At 28.5% G+C, this 21,810-nt stretch overlaps 1 protein-coding gene and 1 pseudogene across 1 annotated transcript; both read right to left on the reverse strand.

The window, feature by feature from the left end:
• Positions 1–8,463: 8,463 nt before the first annotated feature.
• On the reverse strand, positions 8,464–9,683 carry LOC137821790 (protein IWS1 homolog 1). The gene is given in 6 exon segments (XM_090295427.1): positions 8,464–8,655; positions 8,906–8,983; positions 9,094–9,156; positions 9,241–9,315; positions 9,317–9,371; positions 9,461–9,683. Coding segments are annotated over 6 exon segments (534 nt in total). The 5' UTR covers positions 9,655–9,683; the 3' UTR covers positions 8,464–8,586.
• Positions 9,684–17,568: 7,885 nt separating this feature from the next.
• On the reverse strand, positions 17,569–18,293 carry LOC150025236 (uncharacterized; annotated as a pseudogene).
• Between the last annotated feature and the right edge of the window lie 3,517 nt (positions 18,294–21,810).

Consider the following 21,810-nt stretch of genomic DNA (forward strand, 5'->3'; position numbering starts at 1 on the left):
AAAATGTTGTTATATGTCAAAAGTGTGGCTTAAACTTTTCACTTTCTTATGTATTTAGATGTTAGTTTACTTTTAACCTAAAACATACTTATTTTAGATATAAAAAAAATATAAGTCCTTTCTTCCTTCATTTCATAGTTTGGATCTTCTATGAGATGTTGACAAAATTTAGATTGTATATTTTTTTATTGTAATTGTATTATATCATATTCAATATTTATATTTGAATTAAATTTAAAAAGATTTATGGAGATAGAATTGCGTTATAGATTTTTGAATTACACATTATAGATCTAAAAATATATTTTTAAATTTCTGGACTATGTAAAATATATTTTAGAAGTATGTTATAAATTATATAAATTATATAAAAGTATACAATTTATAATATATTTAAATTGTATAATTTAAATATATTTAGATTTTATAATCCAAAATACATTTATGATTTATAAATTTCACAAATCAAACTATATTATAAATTATACCATTTAAGATATTTCTAATTCGATAAATATTTTATTTTATTTTTTCCCATAACTATATACAAAGTGAAACTAAGAGGATGGTGTTTAAAATATTTATAATTAATAGACAATTTGAAATTTTTTCACACAAATAAGAGGATGATTAAAGAAATTGTGTCTAATGAGAATAATGGAAATTTAAATCAATTTATTAATATTTTTACGTAATTTAGCAGTAGTTGAGGCATGAACATAAAAATATATAAAATATTAGTTATGTACTTTTAAAATAAATATTATATTTGAATATATTGTATAAAATATAAAAATAAAACATTCTACTTTTCAAATTTATCATCCCAAAATAAAGTCTTATTTTAATTAAAAAATAAAAATTTAATTAGCTTTTGTAAAAAAACTGTGTTTAGATTTTATTTTTTATTTTATTCTTATATTAATATTTATTTTATCAAATTATTTTGGATTTTTGTTATTTTATTATTATTTTTGAATTTTGATTGCAAGTATTATTGTAATAAATTAAAATATTACACATATAATTATTGTTGAATTTTAATTAACTGTTTTATATTTTATTTATTTAATAAATTTAATAAGATTTATTTTCTTAAAACAAAATTCTAATAAATATACAAATGAAAAATAGTTTTTAATAATGTATCAAATTTCAAATAATTTATGTAGAAAAAAATCTACATACACCCAAAAAAGTTTAAATAGTTTTAAAATTATATTAATTTAAATTTTATTTCTCTAAAATATGTTTTATGAAATACAATAATTATAAAAGAATATTTTTCTAACAAATTAATTTTGAATTAAATAATTATTTTTTATTTAAACATCACTTTCAAACAGAAATTCTGTTAACATATAGTATATTAATGTATATCTAATTTTTTTTTTAAAATAAGATGAACTAGTTTTTCGAAATAAAATTAAAAATGGAAAATTTTTAGTATATACTTAAATATGTCAATTTTATCTTAAATTTTTATTTTTCAAAAGATAAATAATGATAAATTAATTAATTAAAAAAATTAATTAAATAGATATATATCTATTATAACTTTAACTGTTTTGTATGTTATTTATTTAATACATTAAAAAAACAAATTAATGTGAATTTTTTATTTTTAAATATTTACAATTTTGAAATATATTTGTAAAATATAAATACCACATATATATATATATATATAATATTGATATTTCAAAATTTCATAAACATATTGTACATAACTATCCATTTTTTACTTCTTCATTTAAAACATTATTGATCACTGATTTAGATTGATAAGGAGAAAAAATTTTAAGAAAAAAATACGAAGAAAATAAGATTACTTGGATTGGAATATATTAGAATAAATTTATAAAAAAAAATTATTTAAATTTATGAGTGATGTGATAGAATAAAAAAAAATTAACAGATATAAAACGTAAATTTATAAATTTATCTTAATTTTTTAAAATATTTAAAAAAATAATAATAAGACGAAATTAATTTATTTATTGCAAGAAAGATTCCTATTTAGATATAGTAATATGTGAAGAAAAATAAGTCTCCAAAGGTGAAGAAATTGAAAAAGTCTTCTTCACTTTCTATGTAAGAAACATACTATATCTAAATAGGAAACAAAGGAAGCATACAAGACTTATTTTTATCAATCAAGAAGCTTTAAAGCAAAAATTGAATTCTGCTTTACTTTTTACTTACCACTTCTCAACTAGTTTCTTTATCAGATTTTGATAAAAACATAATTACTGGAACCTTAGTAGATATTTGTAGTTTACTAACACTTTACTACTGGTTGCAAAAACTTCTTTTGAAAGTGACATGATAACTTCGTAAAAAAAAATTAAAAAGTAAATAAATCACCAACCTGAGGATCATTATTAGACAAGTTTATCATAGATAAAGTTGTTATCATCCACACTCCTCACACCCTCGTCATCATCCTGTTAATTTAATTAAAACACAAAACTTCAATAAAGTGGAGAACACAAACCCTATATTCACAAATAATAATATATATGGTAATAAGTTTAACATATTTATTATATATAACACTTCTAATTTAAATCACTGGAAAAATAATCACTTTAATGATCACTTAAATCGTTTGTTAAAAGTATTTCAGTCAATCGCTAAGTACATTTGCAACTGAAATAGACACCAAATTAAAATGAAAGTAAAGTAAAAGGTGATAACGACCAATTTTTTAGATCGAATTAGCAACCAATTTTTTATACTAAATCGATCGGTGAAGTAAAAGGTGATAACGACTACCGTTTTTTGTCGCTAATAAGTTTAAATAATTAATTAAAAATAAATAAATTGTGGTGGTTAATTTAACGACTAAATTGGAGATCTATAACTACCAAATTTATTTCAATGGTTAATTTGGTGGCTAAACTAGAGATCTATAGTGACCAAATTTATTTCGGTAGCTAAATATTTTTTTTTAATTATAGGGAGCAATTCTATTCCGGTCGCTAAATAATGACAGTTTAGAATCAACAACCAAATTAGTTTTGGTGGCTATTTTTATATGTATTATTAATACCTATAACCTATTTATAAACAATTTTCAAATTTGCTTATAAATACTTAAAATTCAATCAAGTTAAACAAGAATGAACTACAATACATAATTTAAGAAAAAGTTATATACAAATTAAAAGTAAACCATATTACACAACGCAAATTATTATAAACAAGTTAAAAGTGTCAAATTTGTTATATAATTCAACAGACAAAGTAGTAGGATCTGAAGGACCTGACATGGGATTATTCATTAAATGTGTTGTAAGATGAGTTGTATCTGCTTTTGTTTTTTGCGCATGTGTTCACTTTGTTGTTCATGATTTTTCATCAATCGCTCAATCTTTTCTTCTAGTGTCCGCTCCTTGACATCTTTTGCCACAAGTTCAGCATTTAGCTTTTGAATAGTCTCATATTTGATGGACTACTGAAGCTTGGCTTCTAGCAGAGTGAGCAATTGTGGAACTATTAAACCTTTTGCTCAATACACCAAGTCCATAAACATTTCCTTTTTTATTTCCACCTCCAACAACATTAATGTATATTTCGTTGTCATCCATGGAGGCAACATGAGAGTTTTGCAAAGATAAGTCTTCAAGCATCTGCTATTCTTGGGCTTCTTCTTGGTGTTTCTTATATTTCTATTGAAAATTAAGTCAAATTGATTATTATGAAGAAAACATATAGTAAAAATTAAATTATAACTTAAAGTTTAAACATACAGCAAGGTCGCGGGTCTTAACCCATTATCCAATCTTCAATTTCTTCATTCTCTCTACAATATTCTCCTAAACAGTTGGTTGTTGTTCAAGCTCCTTAGTCTACATAGATTTAATGAAAAGATATAATTGAATAACTAAGTATAATATATTGTATTTAAATTAAATATAGAAAAACACAAAAATATAATAATATTACCATTTTTTCAAAGTGAGCTATTGTAGATATAGAACCACCACAGTAGGCTGAGGCTCCCTTCTCAACAGTCTGATTCGCGCCTTGGTAATGGCACTTTGTTCTGGAATTCTATAGAACTCCAATGTTGGTCCAAGGTTGCTCGAACAAGTGGCAGAATCCATGTCCCCTTATCTTGACCATTTCTATCTTTATTCATAGCATTCGAACAAGTGGAGGATTGTCGTTTTTTGCTCTATGTTTCATTGAGGTGCATGATGACCTAACTTTCCACCGACAAACCAATTTTCCTTTTTCTTGAAGGTGGAGTTAGTTCCATTGGAACGAGAAAATTTATTATATTTCATTTTATGATTAGGTTTTTCCTCGTATCTTTATGGAGCTAGTTTGTCTTCTACCATTGTTGCAGACAAAGTTTTGGCCTTTGCAGTAGCACACTCCTTTCTATTTGTGTCTTCAATGATGATGTGGGTGATCAGATCTGGTAGTAACATTTGTTTGTGCTTGTGTTTCAATTGTTGTTTGAAATCAGTCCAAGATTGCGAAAGCTTTTCGATCAGTAGTTTGAACACGAATTCATTTGGAAAGGCTATGCTCTCTACTTTGACATCTTCAAGCAGCTTGTGGTATTCATTTATCTGAACTTTTGTGTCCTTGTATTAAATCATCTCCCAACGATAATAGTTTTTTTATCACGAACTTTGTTTAACGACGTCTTCAACAGTGTATTTGAGGATAAGGGAATACCAAATATCTTTTGCTTCCTTGTAAGAGTAATAAACATCGAACAAATTGTTAGATAACGCACTGAGGAAGGTGTGACAACCTACATTATTTGCATGGATCCAAACATCAAATTGTTTCGTAGGCGTGCTTGAGTCGAGTTTAGAAGTCGTAAGTGCAAAAGCAACTTCGTACATGTCCAACAGGGTGGACACACGTTCTTGTCAATGTCGAAAATTCTGACCGGCGAAAACTTCAATTTTTGAGACGTCCAGAAATGGTCTCGCAAAAATGGTTTGAGTTGCAAAAATAGCGTTTGCCATCTTGGATGTAGAGTTATTGTTGTTGTCTGTATTGTCAACCTTAAGTCCTTACGATTGTAGTAAATTAAAGCTGAAAACACGAAAATATTGGTTTCCTGAGGCGTGGGTAAACACGGTTCATGAGGACTTATCCGCGATATATTGTGCAAGTCCCCAAGAATACAATAGAAACTTATCAGATAATACAAGGATCAGAACTAGAAAGTAATCACCTCTAGAGTATGAACCCAAAATACCGGAAAATTTGAAAGTAAGAGAAAAAGAATAAATGAGTGAAAAAAGAAGAGAGGAAGGCGTGAGTGGGATGATTTTGGAGCAAAGGGGACACATATTTATAGATGGAGAAAGAGCAACAAACCACTGTGAAGATATGAAACTGCTCCATATCCAACGAATAAGAAAACATAATTGTCCCAAGTTCTAACCTCCAAAAGCAGAAGAGATCACTATAAAAGTGGGGAAGACTTGCGAGAAAGTAGGAACGCAGAGAAAGGAGAGGCGTGAACCTTCCCCGCTGTGGCGGCCGCAGTCTTGAGTGGAGAAAGGCAACGTCACGCATCAACATCGGAGCATATCCAGTCTCCTCTACATGTTCCAAGATCCCCTCCAACACCACCAAAAAAATCACTCACTTCCACAAGGTTTTTTGCACACAAACTGTTTTCCTCTTGTAATATTCGTTTATATGGTTTTACAACAAAAATGAAGTACAAAAGTGAAAAAAAAAATATCTTTGCACTAGGGAATGTTGAATACAACGAATCTTCTCGCCAACCTTCTCACACATGCTCAAATAATGGAATTGTTCTCTCAAACATTGCTCAAACATTGTGATTGGAGAAAAATGAAAGTATCGTGGTTTGAAAGGACGTATGTGAGTGAAAGAAGTATTGGTGCAACTATTGGAGTTACTTAAAAGTGATTTTATACTTTATTTAGAATTATTTAAAAAATTAAAAAAAGTTAAAATTACAATTAGTATAAAAATGAAGGAAGAAGGTGAGTGAAGTTCCAATTAGGCCAAATAAACAATAAACTAAACTTATTATTTGCATTTACATTTAAAAAAAATCTACAAAATACAAGTCGATATAATAAAAATAAATAATAGTATTTTATTTTATCATACTCCTTTTAACTCTATGAAATAATATATTTCAATTCTTTTAATTCTTCCTCAATCATTGAAAATAAATATTTAATTATATAAAAACTAATTCCACATTAATATAATTTTGTTTGTTTTACTTTACCAAAATATATTTAAATAGAAAAATAGTATTTTAGTCATAACCCTTCACAAAATATATGACAAATTCATTCTTTAAGCTACTAAAAAATTTAGGGGTGACAATGCGGGCTAGCTCGCCCCGCTCTTGGTCCGCAAAAAGCGGGCCAAGGCTGGCTACGCATAGAATTTGCGAGCTGATTTTTCTAGCCCGCCCCGCAAAAGGGTTGGCTCGCTGACAAGTGTCTAATTTCAGTAATATTTCATATTAAAATATAGACACTTATGAGAATTTATTGCTAATTTACATATAAAATACCTTTTTACATTTTTATGATCTTTATTTAAATAAGAGTATTTTATTATCAAATTTGGTATTAATTGCAGATTTTTAGGGACGATTGAAGATTTGGAATAAAGGAGAATAATTTGAGCTAAAAAGATAAATTTGGAAGGTCCCAGAATGAAAAAAGATGCAAATAAAGATTGGGTCTTTTTTTTATGTTTTATCACTTAGCCCATTAGTGCGACACACCAAGCCACCTAACCCTAGAAAATTATGATAAATAGGGGGTTAGAGGTTCAACCCTAGTGTGCCAGATTGAGAGGAAAACACCATAGAGTGAATTGTAACCCAATTGGGAGAATGGAAGGTGCTAAAAGTATGCGTGGCTAATTCTACCCTTTGGGGTTGAGAGTAATCTGCTCAAAGTCTTATGTATTGAGGTGATATCTTATATATTAATATTCAGTTCTGGGTTGATTATTGGTATTGTTGTTTTACTTTTAACTTTCTGTGACAAATTGAGAATCTTAAATCTGACCGGGAGGTATTTTTAGGGTTCAGACCTAAACAACAATACTTAAAATATTTGAGTGCTAGGAATAGACTTGAAATGTTAATTGTTATTAAACGTCTGAGCTTCGTTCTAAGTTGTTCTTATAATTATGCGAGGGATTGATAGTTAGGGGACATTCTTAAGGATTTTATATGCGAGGAATCCATATAAATGATTTTTATATGGGCATCAATTTCAATCAAAGAACTTAATATTGACATGCTAATGAAAATACTTGAGAGTTACTTGAGAGTGAGAGAGATGAAACTAATCCTTATTTTTCCAATTGTTGTTCTGTTTTTATATTTAGCGATTATTGTACTCGATAATTCACCGATCCTTGTGGGATCGATATCTGTCTCTAAAAATATGCAATTAACACCAAATTTGAGAATAAAATCTCTTATTCAAATAAATATCATAAAAATGTAAAAAAGTATAAATTCATAAATTAGGGATTATTTTATATGTAAATTAGCAATAAATTCTCAGAAGTGTCTATATTTTAATATGAAATATTACTGAAATTAGACACTTATCAGCGAGCCAACCCTTTTGCGGGGCGGACTAGAAAAATCAGCTCGCGTGGCCAGCCTTGGCCCGCTTTTTGCGGACCAAGAACGGGGCGAGCTAGCCCGCATTGTCACCCCTAAATTTTTTAGTAGCTTAAAGAATAAATTTGTCATATATTTTGTGAAGGGTTATAAAAAATATTTATTAAAAAAATAATTTTTTTAAATAATATTTTTGAATTTTTTTTATTTAGATGCATTAAGTAAATGGTCTCATAATATTATTTTCATGAAACATGCGTAGTAAGATGTTATTAAAAAATTTCAGAATGTAAAATACGAGGCTACATGAAGAAAATATGGGGTGTAGAAAAAAAAATTTACACTTTAAAGTTATGCGGAGCCGGCCTAAGCGGGTTGAAATAAGCAACCTGTCCCGCGTTTTTTTCAATGGGCTATGGGCCGGCCCACACGGCCCGCCCCACTTTGCCACCCCTAAAAAAATTTATCTTTCAACAAAAATATGAAAATTCCTAATTATTACTATAAGAATTATTTGTCTAAGATTTCTCCTAACTTATCTTCTTAGAACATCATATTTGTGAGAGAGAAATGATAACTTTGGGGGTAACATTCGAAATAAGATTTTTTTTTTAAAGTAATTCCAAATATTAGATCATGTAAACCTACTTTTGAAAAACAAAAAATACAAAAAACCAAAAATAAGTAATTTAGTACATTTTGTCACCCTTCATATACTTGACTTTCAATATTGATTACACAACCACTAATATAAAAAGTATTTTTGAATATAACAACAATATAATTATATTTTAATGTTATGTATATTATTTTAATTTAAAAAATAAAAATACAAAAATATAAAAAAGTATAGAAAAACAAATTTATTTCATTTCAACAGTTGTAATGCGATTTACAAAAAGTTTTCAATATAACATTTTTGTTTTCTTTTTACACATTTTTTTATATATGGTCTCTTAAACGGAACCCTATCATCTTCTACACTTCTTTTTCTTTCTTATGTCTTCAAATAGGATACTGTTATTGAATATAGGTCGACTCTGCAATTACAAAACATAAATTGACATAAACATAATTTTTTCGTAAAGAAGAAAGATAAAAAATGAACTGGTCATAGAACAAAAAATACGCACAAAGATAAAAATATTTTTTTTAATTTTTTTTATTATAAATATTAATATTTTGTTGTGAGTGTAAAATGGAGGATTACCCTTTCGATAGCTAAAAAAAACAACTTAGACATTTAAAACACTACATGACGAGCATCAAATTCAATCGTGCATTACTTACCCACTTGTCAACCAACTCCTTGGCTAGTTTTCTGTTTAGCCTGGTTTCTTCGTCGGATTTTGATAAAAACATAATCACCTGTGAACACAATAAAAAAAAAGTCGAAATTATTAATAGATTAGACATATTTGAGGGTATTTTATGAGGTATTAGAAAAGAAAATTACTGGCATGATAAAGAAACCCTACCCTTCCAAGGCCACTCTTCTTCAGTTGTTCTCTCCTATCGCACTGCTCTAGGTCTATAGGAAACTGCATAACAAGACAAATAAATGTTAAATCTTTCTTGGTAAAATTAATCAGCTAAAATGCTATAGGAGTGTAATCTTGTATTACCTCATTCAAAATCCTCAAGATTTCCATGCGTATATTTATATTAGGCAAACTTCCATCAGGAAGTGGCTCAAGCCAAATTCTTCAACAATGTTAGAATTCCATGATCTAAAAACTCTAACTGAAGTTGTTTCCTGCCAAATTGTTGCAAAAAGCATTAAAATAAGGACAAAGTAATATAGAATATTAAAGAAATATGAATGTTAGTAAAGTAAGGACATACTTGGAAAGGACTTGTGTGAGAAGAGGTAACTGCTTGAGTTTATTAATGGCAGGTTTCCCCTGTCTATTAAGATCAGCATCCTCTTGGGCTGTAACCTCAAGCCCAGCCATGACATTCGCCACTAGTAATGCTATTTCAGCAGGACTCCTCTCGTTCTTCTTCCTTTTCTTCCCTATTTTAAAAACATCCTTCATTTCTGAATCCTCTTAACCGTCCTCTTCGCGATACCTGAAAGCAAATTGATCAAAGAAAACGAGTGAATCAAACAAAGAAAAATCCTAACGCAGGTCTAATTCAAGAAAGAAAAAAAAAACAGAAACGCACCATGGCTGATGCAGTGTGTGTTGGAAATTGGAAAAGATTATTAGAAAAGATTTGGAGGTGAGATATGCGCGAGCGATAATCAAGGTATGAAATGCAAAAGTAACAGATTTATTTTACGGAAATGAAAAGGAACAGCTACTCAGATTTTATAGTGTGTTATTGGAGGTGATAATTTCCAAAATAAAGATAAGATAAAATATTATTACAGATAAGATAAAATAATTTCAAAAATAAAAACTACATTTACCCTAAAATATTATTACAGAAAAGATAAAATAATTTCGAAAATAAAAACTACATTTACCCTAAAATATTACTACAGAAAAGATAAAATAATTTCAATAAAAACTACATTTACCCTAAAATATTATTAGAGAAAAGATAAAATAATTTCAGAAATAAAAATTACATTTACCGTAAAATATTATTACTGAAAAGATAAAATAAAGATATGATACTTCAATCTAAAACGGAAAATTTACTAAAATAACTTTATTATTTTTCTAGAGATATGAGTGAAACTGAAATATAAAATATCAATGTATTAAAATATATAAATTTATTTGCACAGTGAATCTTAATTAATTTGTACTTAATTTTTTTTAACTGCGACAAAGTATGATGTATGTATTAACTTTATTTATTATTTATAATTAATTTTTGTAAACTATATCTTTCATTATTTTTAGTGTTTTCTTAATTTTTTTTTTTTAAATGATGAGAGTTCAATCACTACAAGAAGAAAATTGAATTTGGCGATCAATTTTTTTATCTGCATTTTTTTTATTGTTTGCATAATTATTTTATTTTGTGTATTTAAGTTTTGTTTTCTCCTTATTAGTTTTTATTTATTTATTTATTATAATATAAAAAATAAGATATTTAGGATATTTTTTTATTTTATTTTATCTCTTTATATCTATTATCTTTATCTTTATCTTGTTTTTATTTTATTTTATTTCTTTATATTTTTTTATCTTAATTTTATTTTGATTTCCTTTATTTTATATCTTTTCTGTTTTTAATTATTATTCTTTATATCTTTTATCTTAATTTTATTTTGATTTCCTTTATTTTATATTTTGATTTCCTTTATTTTATATTTTTCAGTTTTTAATTATTATTTTTCTACAGATATGAGTGAAACTGAAATACAAAATATAAAGATATCAATGTATTTAAAGATATAAATTTATTTGCACAGTGAATCTTAATTAATTTGTACTTAATTTGTTTAACTGCTACAAAGTATGATATATGTATTAACTTTATTTATTATTTATAATTAATTTTTGCAAACTATATCTTTCATTATTTATAGTGTTTTCTTAATCTATTTTTTTTTTCTTTTTTAAATACTAAGCATTACAAGAAAAAATAGTTTTAATGACTAATATAGACTTTTTTTAACTGATTTCATAAGACTGTTTTTGTCTATAAAAAAACACACATATTACAACACAATAAAAATTGAAAATTTATAACTATTAATAAAAAATAATTATATATATATATTTTTAATATATCAGTTTTCCACAAAATCAATATCTTGATACAAAATTTTAATTATCATCAAAACAATACACCACTGTTGTTATCAATTTTCTTACAATTTTTATTTTATGTTCACAACAGTTTTTTATTCCAAAATATATCTTTATTAAATTATTTTGATTATAAAATTGTAAAAATAAGTATTTAATTTTTTTTTTACATCTTATAACTAATCTCACATATATATATTATTTATAATGTATTGTAATTTTAAGATGTATTCAAAAGTTAATTTTAGTGTTTATATTTTTTTTACTTTAAAAGTATAATAAGACTAAAATAAAAATATTATGTATATCATAGCAATAAATGTACATTATCTTATTTAAAAAAAATTCTTTCCTCTTTAAATTCCACTTTACATCCATATAACAACCATAATTATAATTTTTTCAAAAGTTTTGTTTATTCCATTAGTTATTGTTAAAATAAAGTTGGATGAAGAACCTTAAACATTTTCTTATGTAAAAGATAAATTTTTAATTTTTTATGTTTCATTGTAACCATTGTGATTAAATTTTAAATAAGAATGAAATTTGAAAATGATGATAACACTCTTCTAAAACCAATTTTTTTAATGGTTTAAATTTATTTAAAACTACATACTCGAGATAGAAAATAATTAAATAGAATTTGAGTTTCATATTTTTAATATAGTTATTATTTTTCCCGAGTTTAATAGATTACATAACCAACATAAATTTGAAGACTAAATGTTGGAAATAGAAAGGAAAAATGAATACACGAAAAAAAACTTATAGAAAAATAAAAAAACAACATTATTCATATGACAAATATTGTTTCAGAAATGAGATTGACATTTGACTGAATCAATAAAAAATGCAGTTAACAAAAATGTTATTACTTTTCCATATTATGATTTTATTTTTATTGGTGATAATCTGCATTGTAAAAATTTATTTAATTTGATTAACATTTATATTTAATCAAAATAAACTAAATTGAATTATCGGTAAATTTATCATGTATTACTATTATGTTAGCTATGAATTGATAAAATTTATAAATAAATTGATAGTATATTTTTCATCTTTTATTAATAGTTATAAATTTTCAATTTTTATTGTGTTGTAATGAGTTTTTTTATAGACAAAAAGAGTCTTAAAAATAAGTTAAAGAAAGTCTTTTATAATGTTATTATTTGCATTTAAAATTGATTAAAATTTATGTTTACATATATAAATTTTAAGATAATTACTTTCTTTACAAATAATTATATTAACATAATATATAAATATAGTTATTAATGAAAGAGATATACAAAATTATTTATAATATGTACGCTTTTTCAGATTTTTAATATTTATAAATGTAATTATCAATAATATTTATATATATTAATTATAAATTATTATTTTTTTAAGAAAAATAAATACGGTATAAGATTTGTTTTATTAAAGTGAATTAAATCATATTATATTCTTTTCGGTAATGCTTATAAATATATCAATTATAATCTTTTATTATTTAAATGTTATAATTTAAAATTAATCTTGAAAATATGATCAACAAATATACAAAACAACACTTCAATAATATTTACAGAAACAATTCCACGGTAATTTGACTATAATAATTTTCATAACATTTCAGCATAATATAAATACTGAAAATCTCTAATATTATGATTATAATGAATTATAAAAATAAAATATATAGCAACTGTATAATAGAATCTCATTCACTATTATAGAAGTAAGATATTTAAAAGTTGCAAATTAAAAAAATTATTATTCTCAAAGTCATTTCCATTTGATAACACATTTTACTTTATCCAAATCTAAAATGAAAAATGGAATCTCAAATAAGTAAATCAAACAAAATACTTTTATTCATTTCAAAATCATGTCTATAAGAAGAGCCATTAGATTTTATTTCGTGCACTCACATAAATATAATAATCACGAAAAAAACAAAAAAATATTAAAAGAAAGTACTTAAAAACATTATGTTAAAGAAATTGTACATGTATTCAGAGTATATATGTGACCCTATAATATCAAAACTTTTAAACTATTGTATATAAAATAAACACATATCACTTCCATCATTGATGTTTGACACATTATACATTTTCTTCTACGTTGGTGCAAATCATTTGCACATCTTGAACATGTTTCACATTTGCAAGACAAATACAACATGTCAACCTTTCACATTCATTTTTCCGTAATCAATAATAAAGAGAAACACTTACCATATGCCTTCAACAGCGACATCGAAAGTTATCGTGCAAGTCCTTGGTGTTATAATTTCTAATTCTATTATCCGAAAATAGCCAAGATCTTTCATGGCAATTATCAAGAATATGAATTAAAATACCTAGATCCATAGTGATGATCGTCGATTGTTGCAAAATCTCTACGACAATCAAGAACAGGAGGTTTGTGGTCTTCCTCAACCAAATAACATAATTCCTCTATGGGACCTTAGTCTTCTTGATGGGGAGAAGAACGTGTGTTTTTATTTGGTGTGTTGGAGACCATAACCAATAGCTTATATTTATATTGCTAATTAGGGTTCCCATAATCCCCTTAATTAGGCAATATTGGTATCTACTCATTTAATCCACATTAATAAGGTAAATAGGAAATATAATTGTATATTGTAACCCATTAATAGGAAATCTGTTATTTTCCTTACAATCTCCCACTTGGGTTATATATTACCCTGAACACAATTATATCACAATTCTTTAGGCGCGCATCCGTATCCTATTTATTTTAATTTTCTTTATGAACAATTTGGTCCATCTAATACAAAGATAAGGAAATTACCGTGATATTTATCACAATCAATCTGTGACAAGACCACGACAATCACCACATATCAATATACCAAACGACATAAATCTAATGTGGATGAGTAGCATGGGAATTTCGTAAAGTGTTATCTCAAAGTAACGACAATTTCCAACTGATCCTACTTTATTCTTTAGTGAGATCATTCCAAAATCTTTATACACAATTAAAATTGTTTAATAAAGAACATAGTGAATTCAATCATAGACATATAAATCATCAACTTTATTATGTAGAAATATAATAAGCAATAGAATATCCAAAACAAAACATAGAACAAGAACACTCCCACTAAACCAATGTATCATCATGAATAACACCCATATGAGCAGTGTGCTTATGAAAGACCTTAGGTAGCAATCCCTTGGTTAATGGATCAACTAGCATAGAATTTGTTCCTATATGTTCTATAGAAATTTGTCTATTTTGAACTCTTTCTTTCACAACTAGAAACTTAATGTCAATAAACTTTGACTTCGTTGAGCTTCTATTGTTGTTGGAATAAAGGACTGTAGAGTTGTTGTCATAATAAATCTTTAGCGGTCTTTCGATTTCGTCTACAACTCGTAATCCCGTAACAAAATTTTGAAGCCACATACCGTGGTTGGATGCCTCACAACAAGCTACAAACTCTGTTGCCATAGTTGAAGAAGCTATAAGAGTTTGTTTTACAGACTTCCACGATATGGCTCCTCCAGCTAATATGTAGACATAACCCGATGTGAGCGCTTGCTATCTTGACATCCCGCAAAATCAGAGTCAGAGTACCCAATGATCTCCAAATTCTTTGACCTCCGATAAGTGAGCACGTAGTCTTTTGTTTTCTTCAAATAACGCAACACGCGTTTGGCTGCTGTCCAATGTTGTAATCCCGGATTACTTAAGTATCTGCCCAATACTCCCACAATGAATGTTATATCAGGACGAGTACAAACTTGTGCATACATTAGACTCCCTATAACAGATGCATAAGGAATCTTCTGCATTTCTTTTTTTTCAAGATCATTTTGGGGCATTGTTTGAGACTAAATTTGTCTCCTTTAGCTACTGGTGTATCTCCTGACTTACTATCTTTCATGGGGAATCTACTCAGAATTTTATCAATATAGGTCTTTTGTGACAATCCAAGAATACCTCGAGGGCGATCTCTAAGTATTTGAATCCCCAATACAAAAGATGAATTACCAAGATCTTTCATTTCGAAATTCTTCGTAAAAAATTTATTGGTTTCATGCAATAATCCTACATCACTACTAGCAAGTAGAATATCATCGACATATAACACCAGAAAGATATATTTACTCCCACTGAACTTGTGGTACACATAATCATCAACAACATTTGCCTCGAAACCGTATGAGGTAATGACTTGATGAAACTTTTGATACCATTGACGGAAAGCTTGCTTGAGTCCGTAGATGGATTTCTTGAGCTTGCACACCATAGATTTTGGATCACCCGATACAAAATTTTCTGGTTACAACATATAAATCGTCTCATCAATGTCACCATTGAGAAACGTGGTCTTGACATCCATCTGGTGTAACTTCAAGTCAAAATGCGCTACCAATGCCATAATTATTCTAAAAGAATCTTTCGAAGAGACGGGAGAGAAAGTTTCTTTATAGTCAATATCTTTCTTTTGAGTAAAGCCTTTAGCGACTAGACGTGACTTATATCTCTCAATATTGCCATTTGAATCCCCTCGGTTTTAAATATCCATTTGCAACCAATGGGTTTCGAGCCTTTAGGCAATTCAACGAGATCCAAAACGTCGTTGTCATTCATAGACTTCATCTCTTCATTCATGGCATCGATCCATTTAGAAGCGTCTGAACTACGCATGGCTTGATAGAAGTTGATAGGATCTTCCTCTGTTAAACCAATTGCATCCTCATGTTCTTGCAGAAATACGATGTAATCATCCGAAATCACATTTCTTTTTTCTCTAATGGATCTTCTTAATGGCAATTCTTGAGGTTGTTGAGTTTGATCATTAGGTGGTCGTGAGGAAGAACTTCATTGTCGTTTTGTTGTACAAAAATGTTAGGAATAGGAGCCTCAACATCGTTGTTGAGTTATGGAGTTGTGTCATGAAAAACAACAAGTACAATGACCTTGTCATTTTGAACAACAAACTCTTCATCAAAACCGACATTCCTTAAATCTTCTTCCCTCCCAAACTCAATTCCCTCAAGAAGTCTTGCATTTTCTGTTTCAAAAATAGATCTTGATGTGGGATCAAAAAACTTGTAGCCTCGAGAGCGTTCAGCGTACCCAAAAAAATAACAGCTAACCGTTCTTGAGTCTAGTTTTGCTTTGTGCGGCTTATAAGGGCGCGCTTCAGCTGGACAACCCCAAATGTGCAAGTGCCTAATGCTAGGTTTCTTGCCTGTCCACAACTCATAAGGGGTTTTGGAAACTGCCTTACTTGGTACTCTGTTAAGGATATAAACTGCGGTCTTTAATGCTTCTCCCCAAAGTGATTCTGGTAAAGAAGAATGAGCAATCATACTCCTAACCATGTCTTTAAGAGTTCGATTTCTTCGTTCTGCAACACCATTCATACTGGGTTTGCCCGACATTGTGTATTGCGGAACGATTCCACACTCATTGAGGAAAAGAGCGAATGGCCCCGAACGTTGTTCTCCTGATCCATCATATCAACCGTAGTACTCACCACCACGATCAGATTTGATAGCCTTAATTTTCTTTCCAAGTTGAAGCTCAACTTCAGCTTTGAAAGATTTAAAAACGTTACGGGGTTGAGACTTCTCATGTATCAAATATAGGTAACTGTATCTAGAATAACCGTCTATAATCGTAATAAAATATCGTTGTCCATTCCGAGAAGTTGTAGGGAATGAGCCACATATATCAGTACGTATTAGTTCTAAGACGTTTGAAGCTCTTTCAGCACCTAATTTTCTTTTGTTTGTTCGTTTTCCTTTGATACACTCAACACAAACTTGAAATTCTATTAGATCTAAGGGTTCAAGGATTCCATCCGACACAGGTCTCTGAATTCTCTGTTTAGAGATATAACCTAAACGCTTGTGCCATAAGGTAGCAGAATCCTCATTTAATTTTCGCTTTGTACCACGCGAACTTGTTTGCAGTATTTCATTATAAAAACTAACAATATCAAACATATATAGATTATCATTCAAATAAACAGATCCAATAAGATTTGAATTTTCGTAGAGACTAACTTTATTATTTCCAAATGAACAAGAAAAACCAGATTTGTCCAAACTAGAAATTGAAATTAAATTCCGTCGAAAAGACGGTGCAACAAAAGTCTCAAATAAATCCAAATAAACTCCGATCTTTAATAATAATCTAAAATCTCCTATAGCCTCCACCGCAACTTTATTGCCATCGCCCAAAAAAATGAATCTTTCAGCATCACTTGGCGGTCGGCTCCACAGGCAACTCTGCATAGACATACTTATGTGAGTAGTAGCACCAGAATCTACCCACCAAGTATCCTTAGGTACATAAGCTAAATTAACTTCAGAAGAAACTAAAGTTAGAAGCAAACCTTTCTTTACACGCCAATCAATGTATTTGGGACATTGCCTCTTCATGTGTCCCGGCTTCTTACAGAAATGGCGAATGAATTCACCATTATGCATCTTTGGTTTCTTCTTTTGATAAGTTCCCTCCGCAGTATCCTTAGCTCTCCTTTTCATCTTATTCTTCGAGGTCGAAGCCAAATGAGCACTATCAGCCTTATCTCGTTGTTGTCTCTCTTCCTCTTGCACACAATGAGAAATAAGCTCATTTAAGGACCATTTATCCTTTTGAGTGTTATAACTCACCTTAAATTGACCAAAGTGTGCATGCAGAGAGATTAAAACCAAGTGCACAAGCAAGTCCTCAGATAGCTCTAACTTAAGTGACTTGAGTTTTGATGCGAGATTAGACATCTCCATGATGTACTCTCTTATGTTTCCTTTGCCCTGATACTTCATGGAGACGAGCTTACCCAAAAGGTTACTCGCTTCCGATTTTTCATTCTTGGCAAAGTATTGTTCAATTCCTTAAAGGAACTTTTTGGCATCCCCACTCTTAGAAATAGAGCCCCAAAACGCTTCCGGAATGGAACGTTTCATGATGATCAGACACATTCGGTTAGAGCGAGCCCACTTCTCAATTTTAACCTCATTTGGGTTATCCAAAGTAGGAGTGGGTCGTTCCACCCTAAGTGCCAGATCCAAATCCATACAACCAAGAACATTTTCCACGATTTCTTTCCAAAATTTAAAGTTTGTCCCGCTAAGTATAGGGATATTATTGGCTTGAGCAGAAAAATCCGGAGCAGTAGCAACAGAAATTGAATTTAGAACAAAAGAAAATTCAATAAAGCTCACATAAGTGTTAGAATATATGACCTTAAACGGGGTGAATTGTTTAAAGGGGGTTTTCAAAAACTTTTTAAGCTAGAACAAAATCCTTTGTATGAAACTCAATCAGAAATTTAGTTAGCCAAGATATAAAGCACAAAACAGCAAAACACCAGAAAAACAATCGGTTGTTTCTTCGAAACAATCGGTTGTTTATACCAACAAATCAATAACAACTGAATTTAAATGAGTTTAAGAGAAGAAAGAGATGCACAAACAGTTTATACTGGTTCACTCTTAAACCAAGAATTACATCCAGTCCCCAGAATCCACTGGGCAATCCACTAAGCAATCAAATACAATTACACACAAAACAACCAAAGAAGTGACCTTGAACCCTTCAAGAAACACACTTCCTTTGGCACAACACACACCAAGAATGTTGATCTTCACAACCTCAATAGCACACAACACTCCTTGGCTTACAACACCAAAAAATACAAAGTATTCAGAACAACTTACACTTGTTTACAGAATAAACTAAAATCAATACAGATGTAATCATATTTCACTCTCTCTTGAGAAAACCAAAACTGAAAAGTGAATGTTCAAAACTTGAAAACAATCTCTCACAACTGAAAAACTCAAATATGTTTTTCTTGTTTGTTATAAAACATAAACAAACTATTTATAGCTTTCAGTTGAAAATCATTTAAAGCACACTCAACTAACATAATTCTGTTAGGATTTTCAAACAAACAATCGATTGAAAACACGAAACAATCGATTGTTTTGGTTTGACAATAAGTCAACCAACCAAAACAGTTTTCAACATTTTCAAAAACACCTAAGAGTAAAACAATCGGTTGTTTCGACAAAACAACATGTTGTTTTTTTACTTAGTTTGAAAAACACTTTAATCTTAAAAGATTTAAAAAACACTTTAGCTTTAGATTCAACAAAGAGTGGATTACACAGATAAACTACCCACATCCTATGCTAAACTGCAACTTCAGCCTTGCATCAAACACTTGGATTTGGATTCTTCAAAGCCTTTGATCACTCTTGATTCAACAATAAATTTAGAAAATCATAAAATTAAATAAAGGTAACCCATCCAAAGATATCGGGGACTCCACTAACATTTTATCTTTGGACAAAATACTAATTTGTAAATGACATCTTGGTGTTGTAATCAAAATGATGACAACAATAACATGTTAAATAATAAATCTTCCTTTGGTCCGATTTAAAATTCACTTGTAAACTAAATAGTCATCACTCATTCTATCACAACAACCGTTCATGTAATTTCATTAAAATTCACCTTCTTTTGGGCCGATAAATAATTACAAAATTACATGTACGAAAACATCTATAATTCAAAACAAAATAATATCAAAAAAAGGTCACTTTGGCGACATATTGATTCAATTAAATCGTTTTAATTACAGACTTACCAATATTTAATTATAAATAATAAAACCGTAAAATTAAAAGTAAACCATATGAGAATTAAACTTATGGGATCCTTCTGCTTAATAAACCGTATGACAATCACGACAAAGTTCCACCAGTATTGATTTATAACACTGACAAATTAACAATGATTTGATGGATCCAAAGTACGTATCACAAAAATGATCAAATTTCATTAGTGATGGCCAAATGATTTAAATAATCACAATAACAACAATAAAGAATTGTCAAGCTTTAATAAAATTTATCAAAGAACTGATTATGCCATATATATCTTTTGACATGTAGATTGAATTAAAAAAAATATCAATCAAAATAAATGCACAGAGCGCATGATTTCAGGAGGAAAAAAATTTGGCGAAAGCTTTCTTTAAAGCGCATTCCACAAAAAACAAAAGCAATAGCATAATCAATAGTCCACTGGATCCACCGAAACATTAGTCCACAAAGAGTGTTATGAATTTATTTTATCAGTATATACACAACCATCAAAATACAGTGGTTGGATCCATCCACCGAGAAAAAAATAATAATAAACCAATGAAAGAATATGAGGAATTACATATTACATAATAAACCAAAAAATGGATCCATAGTCACCAAATGAGAAGACCCTTAATATTGAATGTTGATTGTAAAGAGGCATATCCATAACTCAAACCAAATAAAAAAATAATAATTAGGATTAAATATGATAAATTAAATATGTCTCTAATTCATCAAAACCATTCTTAATCCATGATGATGATCGCGATTGTTGCAGAATCTCTCGGAAATCAAGAACAAAAGATTTGTGGTATTCCTTAACCAAATAACCTAATTCCTCTCTGGGACCTTAGTCTTTCTTCTTGATGGAGAGAAAAACGTGTGTTTTTATTTGGTGTGTTGGGATCATAACCAATAACCTATATTTATATTGCTAATTAGGGTTCCCATAATTCCCTTAATTAGGCAATATTGGTATCTACTCATTTAATGCAAGTTAATAAGGTAAATAGAAAATATAATTGTATATTATAACCCATTAATAGGAAATCCGTTATTTTCCTTACACTTGGCTCAAGTCATAAACATTTAGAGTAACCATGTGACAACCAAATATTAAATTTTAAATGTTAAGGAGAAACAAAAAAGTTATGAAAACAGACACATCAAAAATACATAATGGTAAAGTTCATATATTTTAGAAAACAACTAACCCTTGCCATCTTTCTTTGTCAGTGCATCGAAAATCACCTGAGAAAAAAAAAACGTCAAATATCATCAAAATAACTAAAAATTATAAATTATTATAGTTTAAATCAACTCATTGGTTCTTTTTTGAATTTGCCTCCGTTTTAACACAAAATAAAATTAATAAAATATTATATTTACATTTATAAAATTTAAATGACACATAAAAGAAAGTAGTGAAGTATAAAATGAATTTCAGATAAGTAATATTGGTGGGTACTATAACTTTGAGAGAAGAAGTAATTTCTCGATTGACCAACAAAATAAATGAATGGTCCTAGTGAAGGAAACTAGTTATTTTTTAGTTAATAAAGAAGAAAATTAATTTAAAACAGAAAAGTAACATACCATTATCACTAGAATGTAACGTACTTATCTCTCCAACCAATTGAGTAACAGTTAAAATAAAAACTGATTTATTAACATCTAAAATTATAAAATATTCAAATAACCAAAAATAAAATATTAAATAAAGATAAAATAGATAAAAAAAAATAGAAACAGTATATATACATATATATATATATATAAATATAACTCCGTTTGAATCTTTTTACAGATAGTTGAAAAACTTAAATTGTATATTTTT

Source organism: Phaseolus vulgaris, chromosome 9 (genome assembly GCF_051622355.1).
Source record: "Phaseolus vulgaris cultivar YP4 chromosome 9, ASM5162235v1, whole genome shotgun sequence".
Taxonomy (NCBI): Eukaryota; Viridiplantae; Streptophyta; class Magnoliopsida; order Fabales; family Fabaceae; genus Phaseolus; species Phaseolus vulgaris.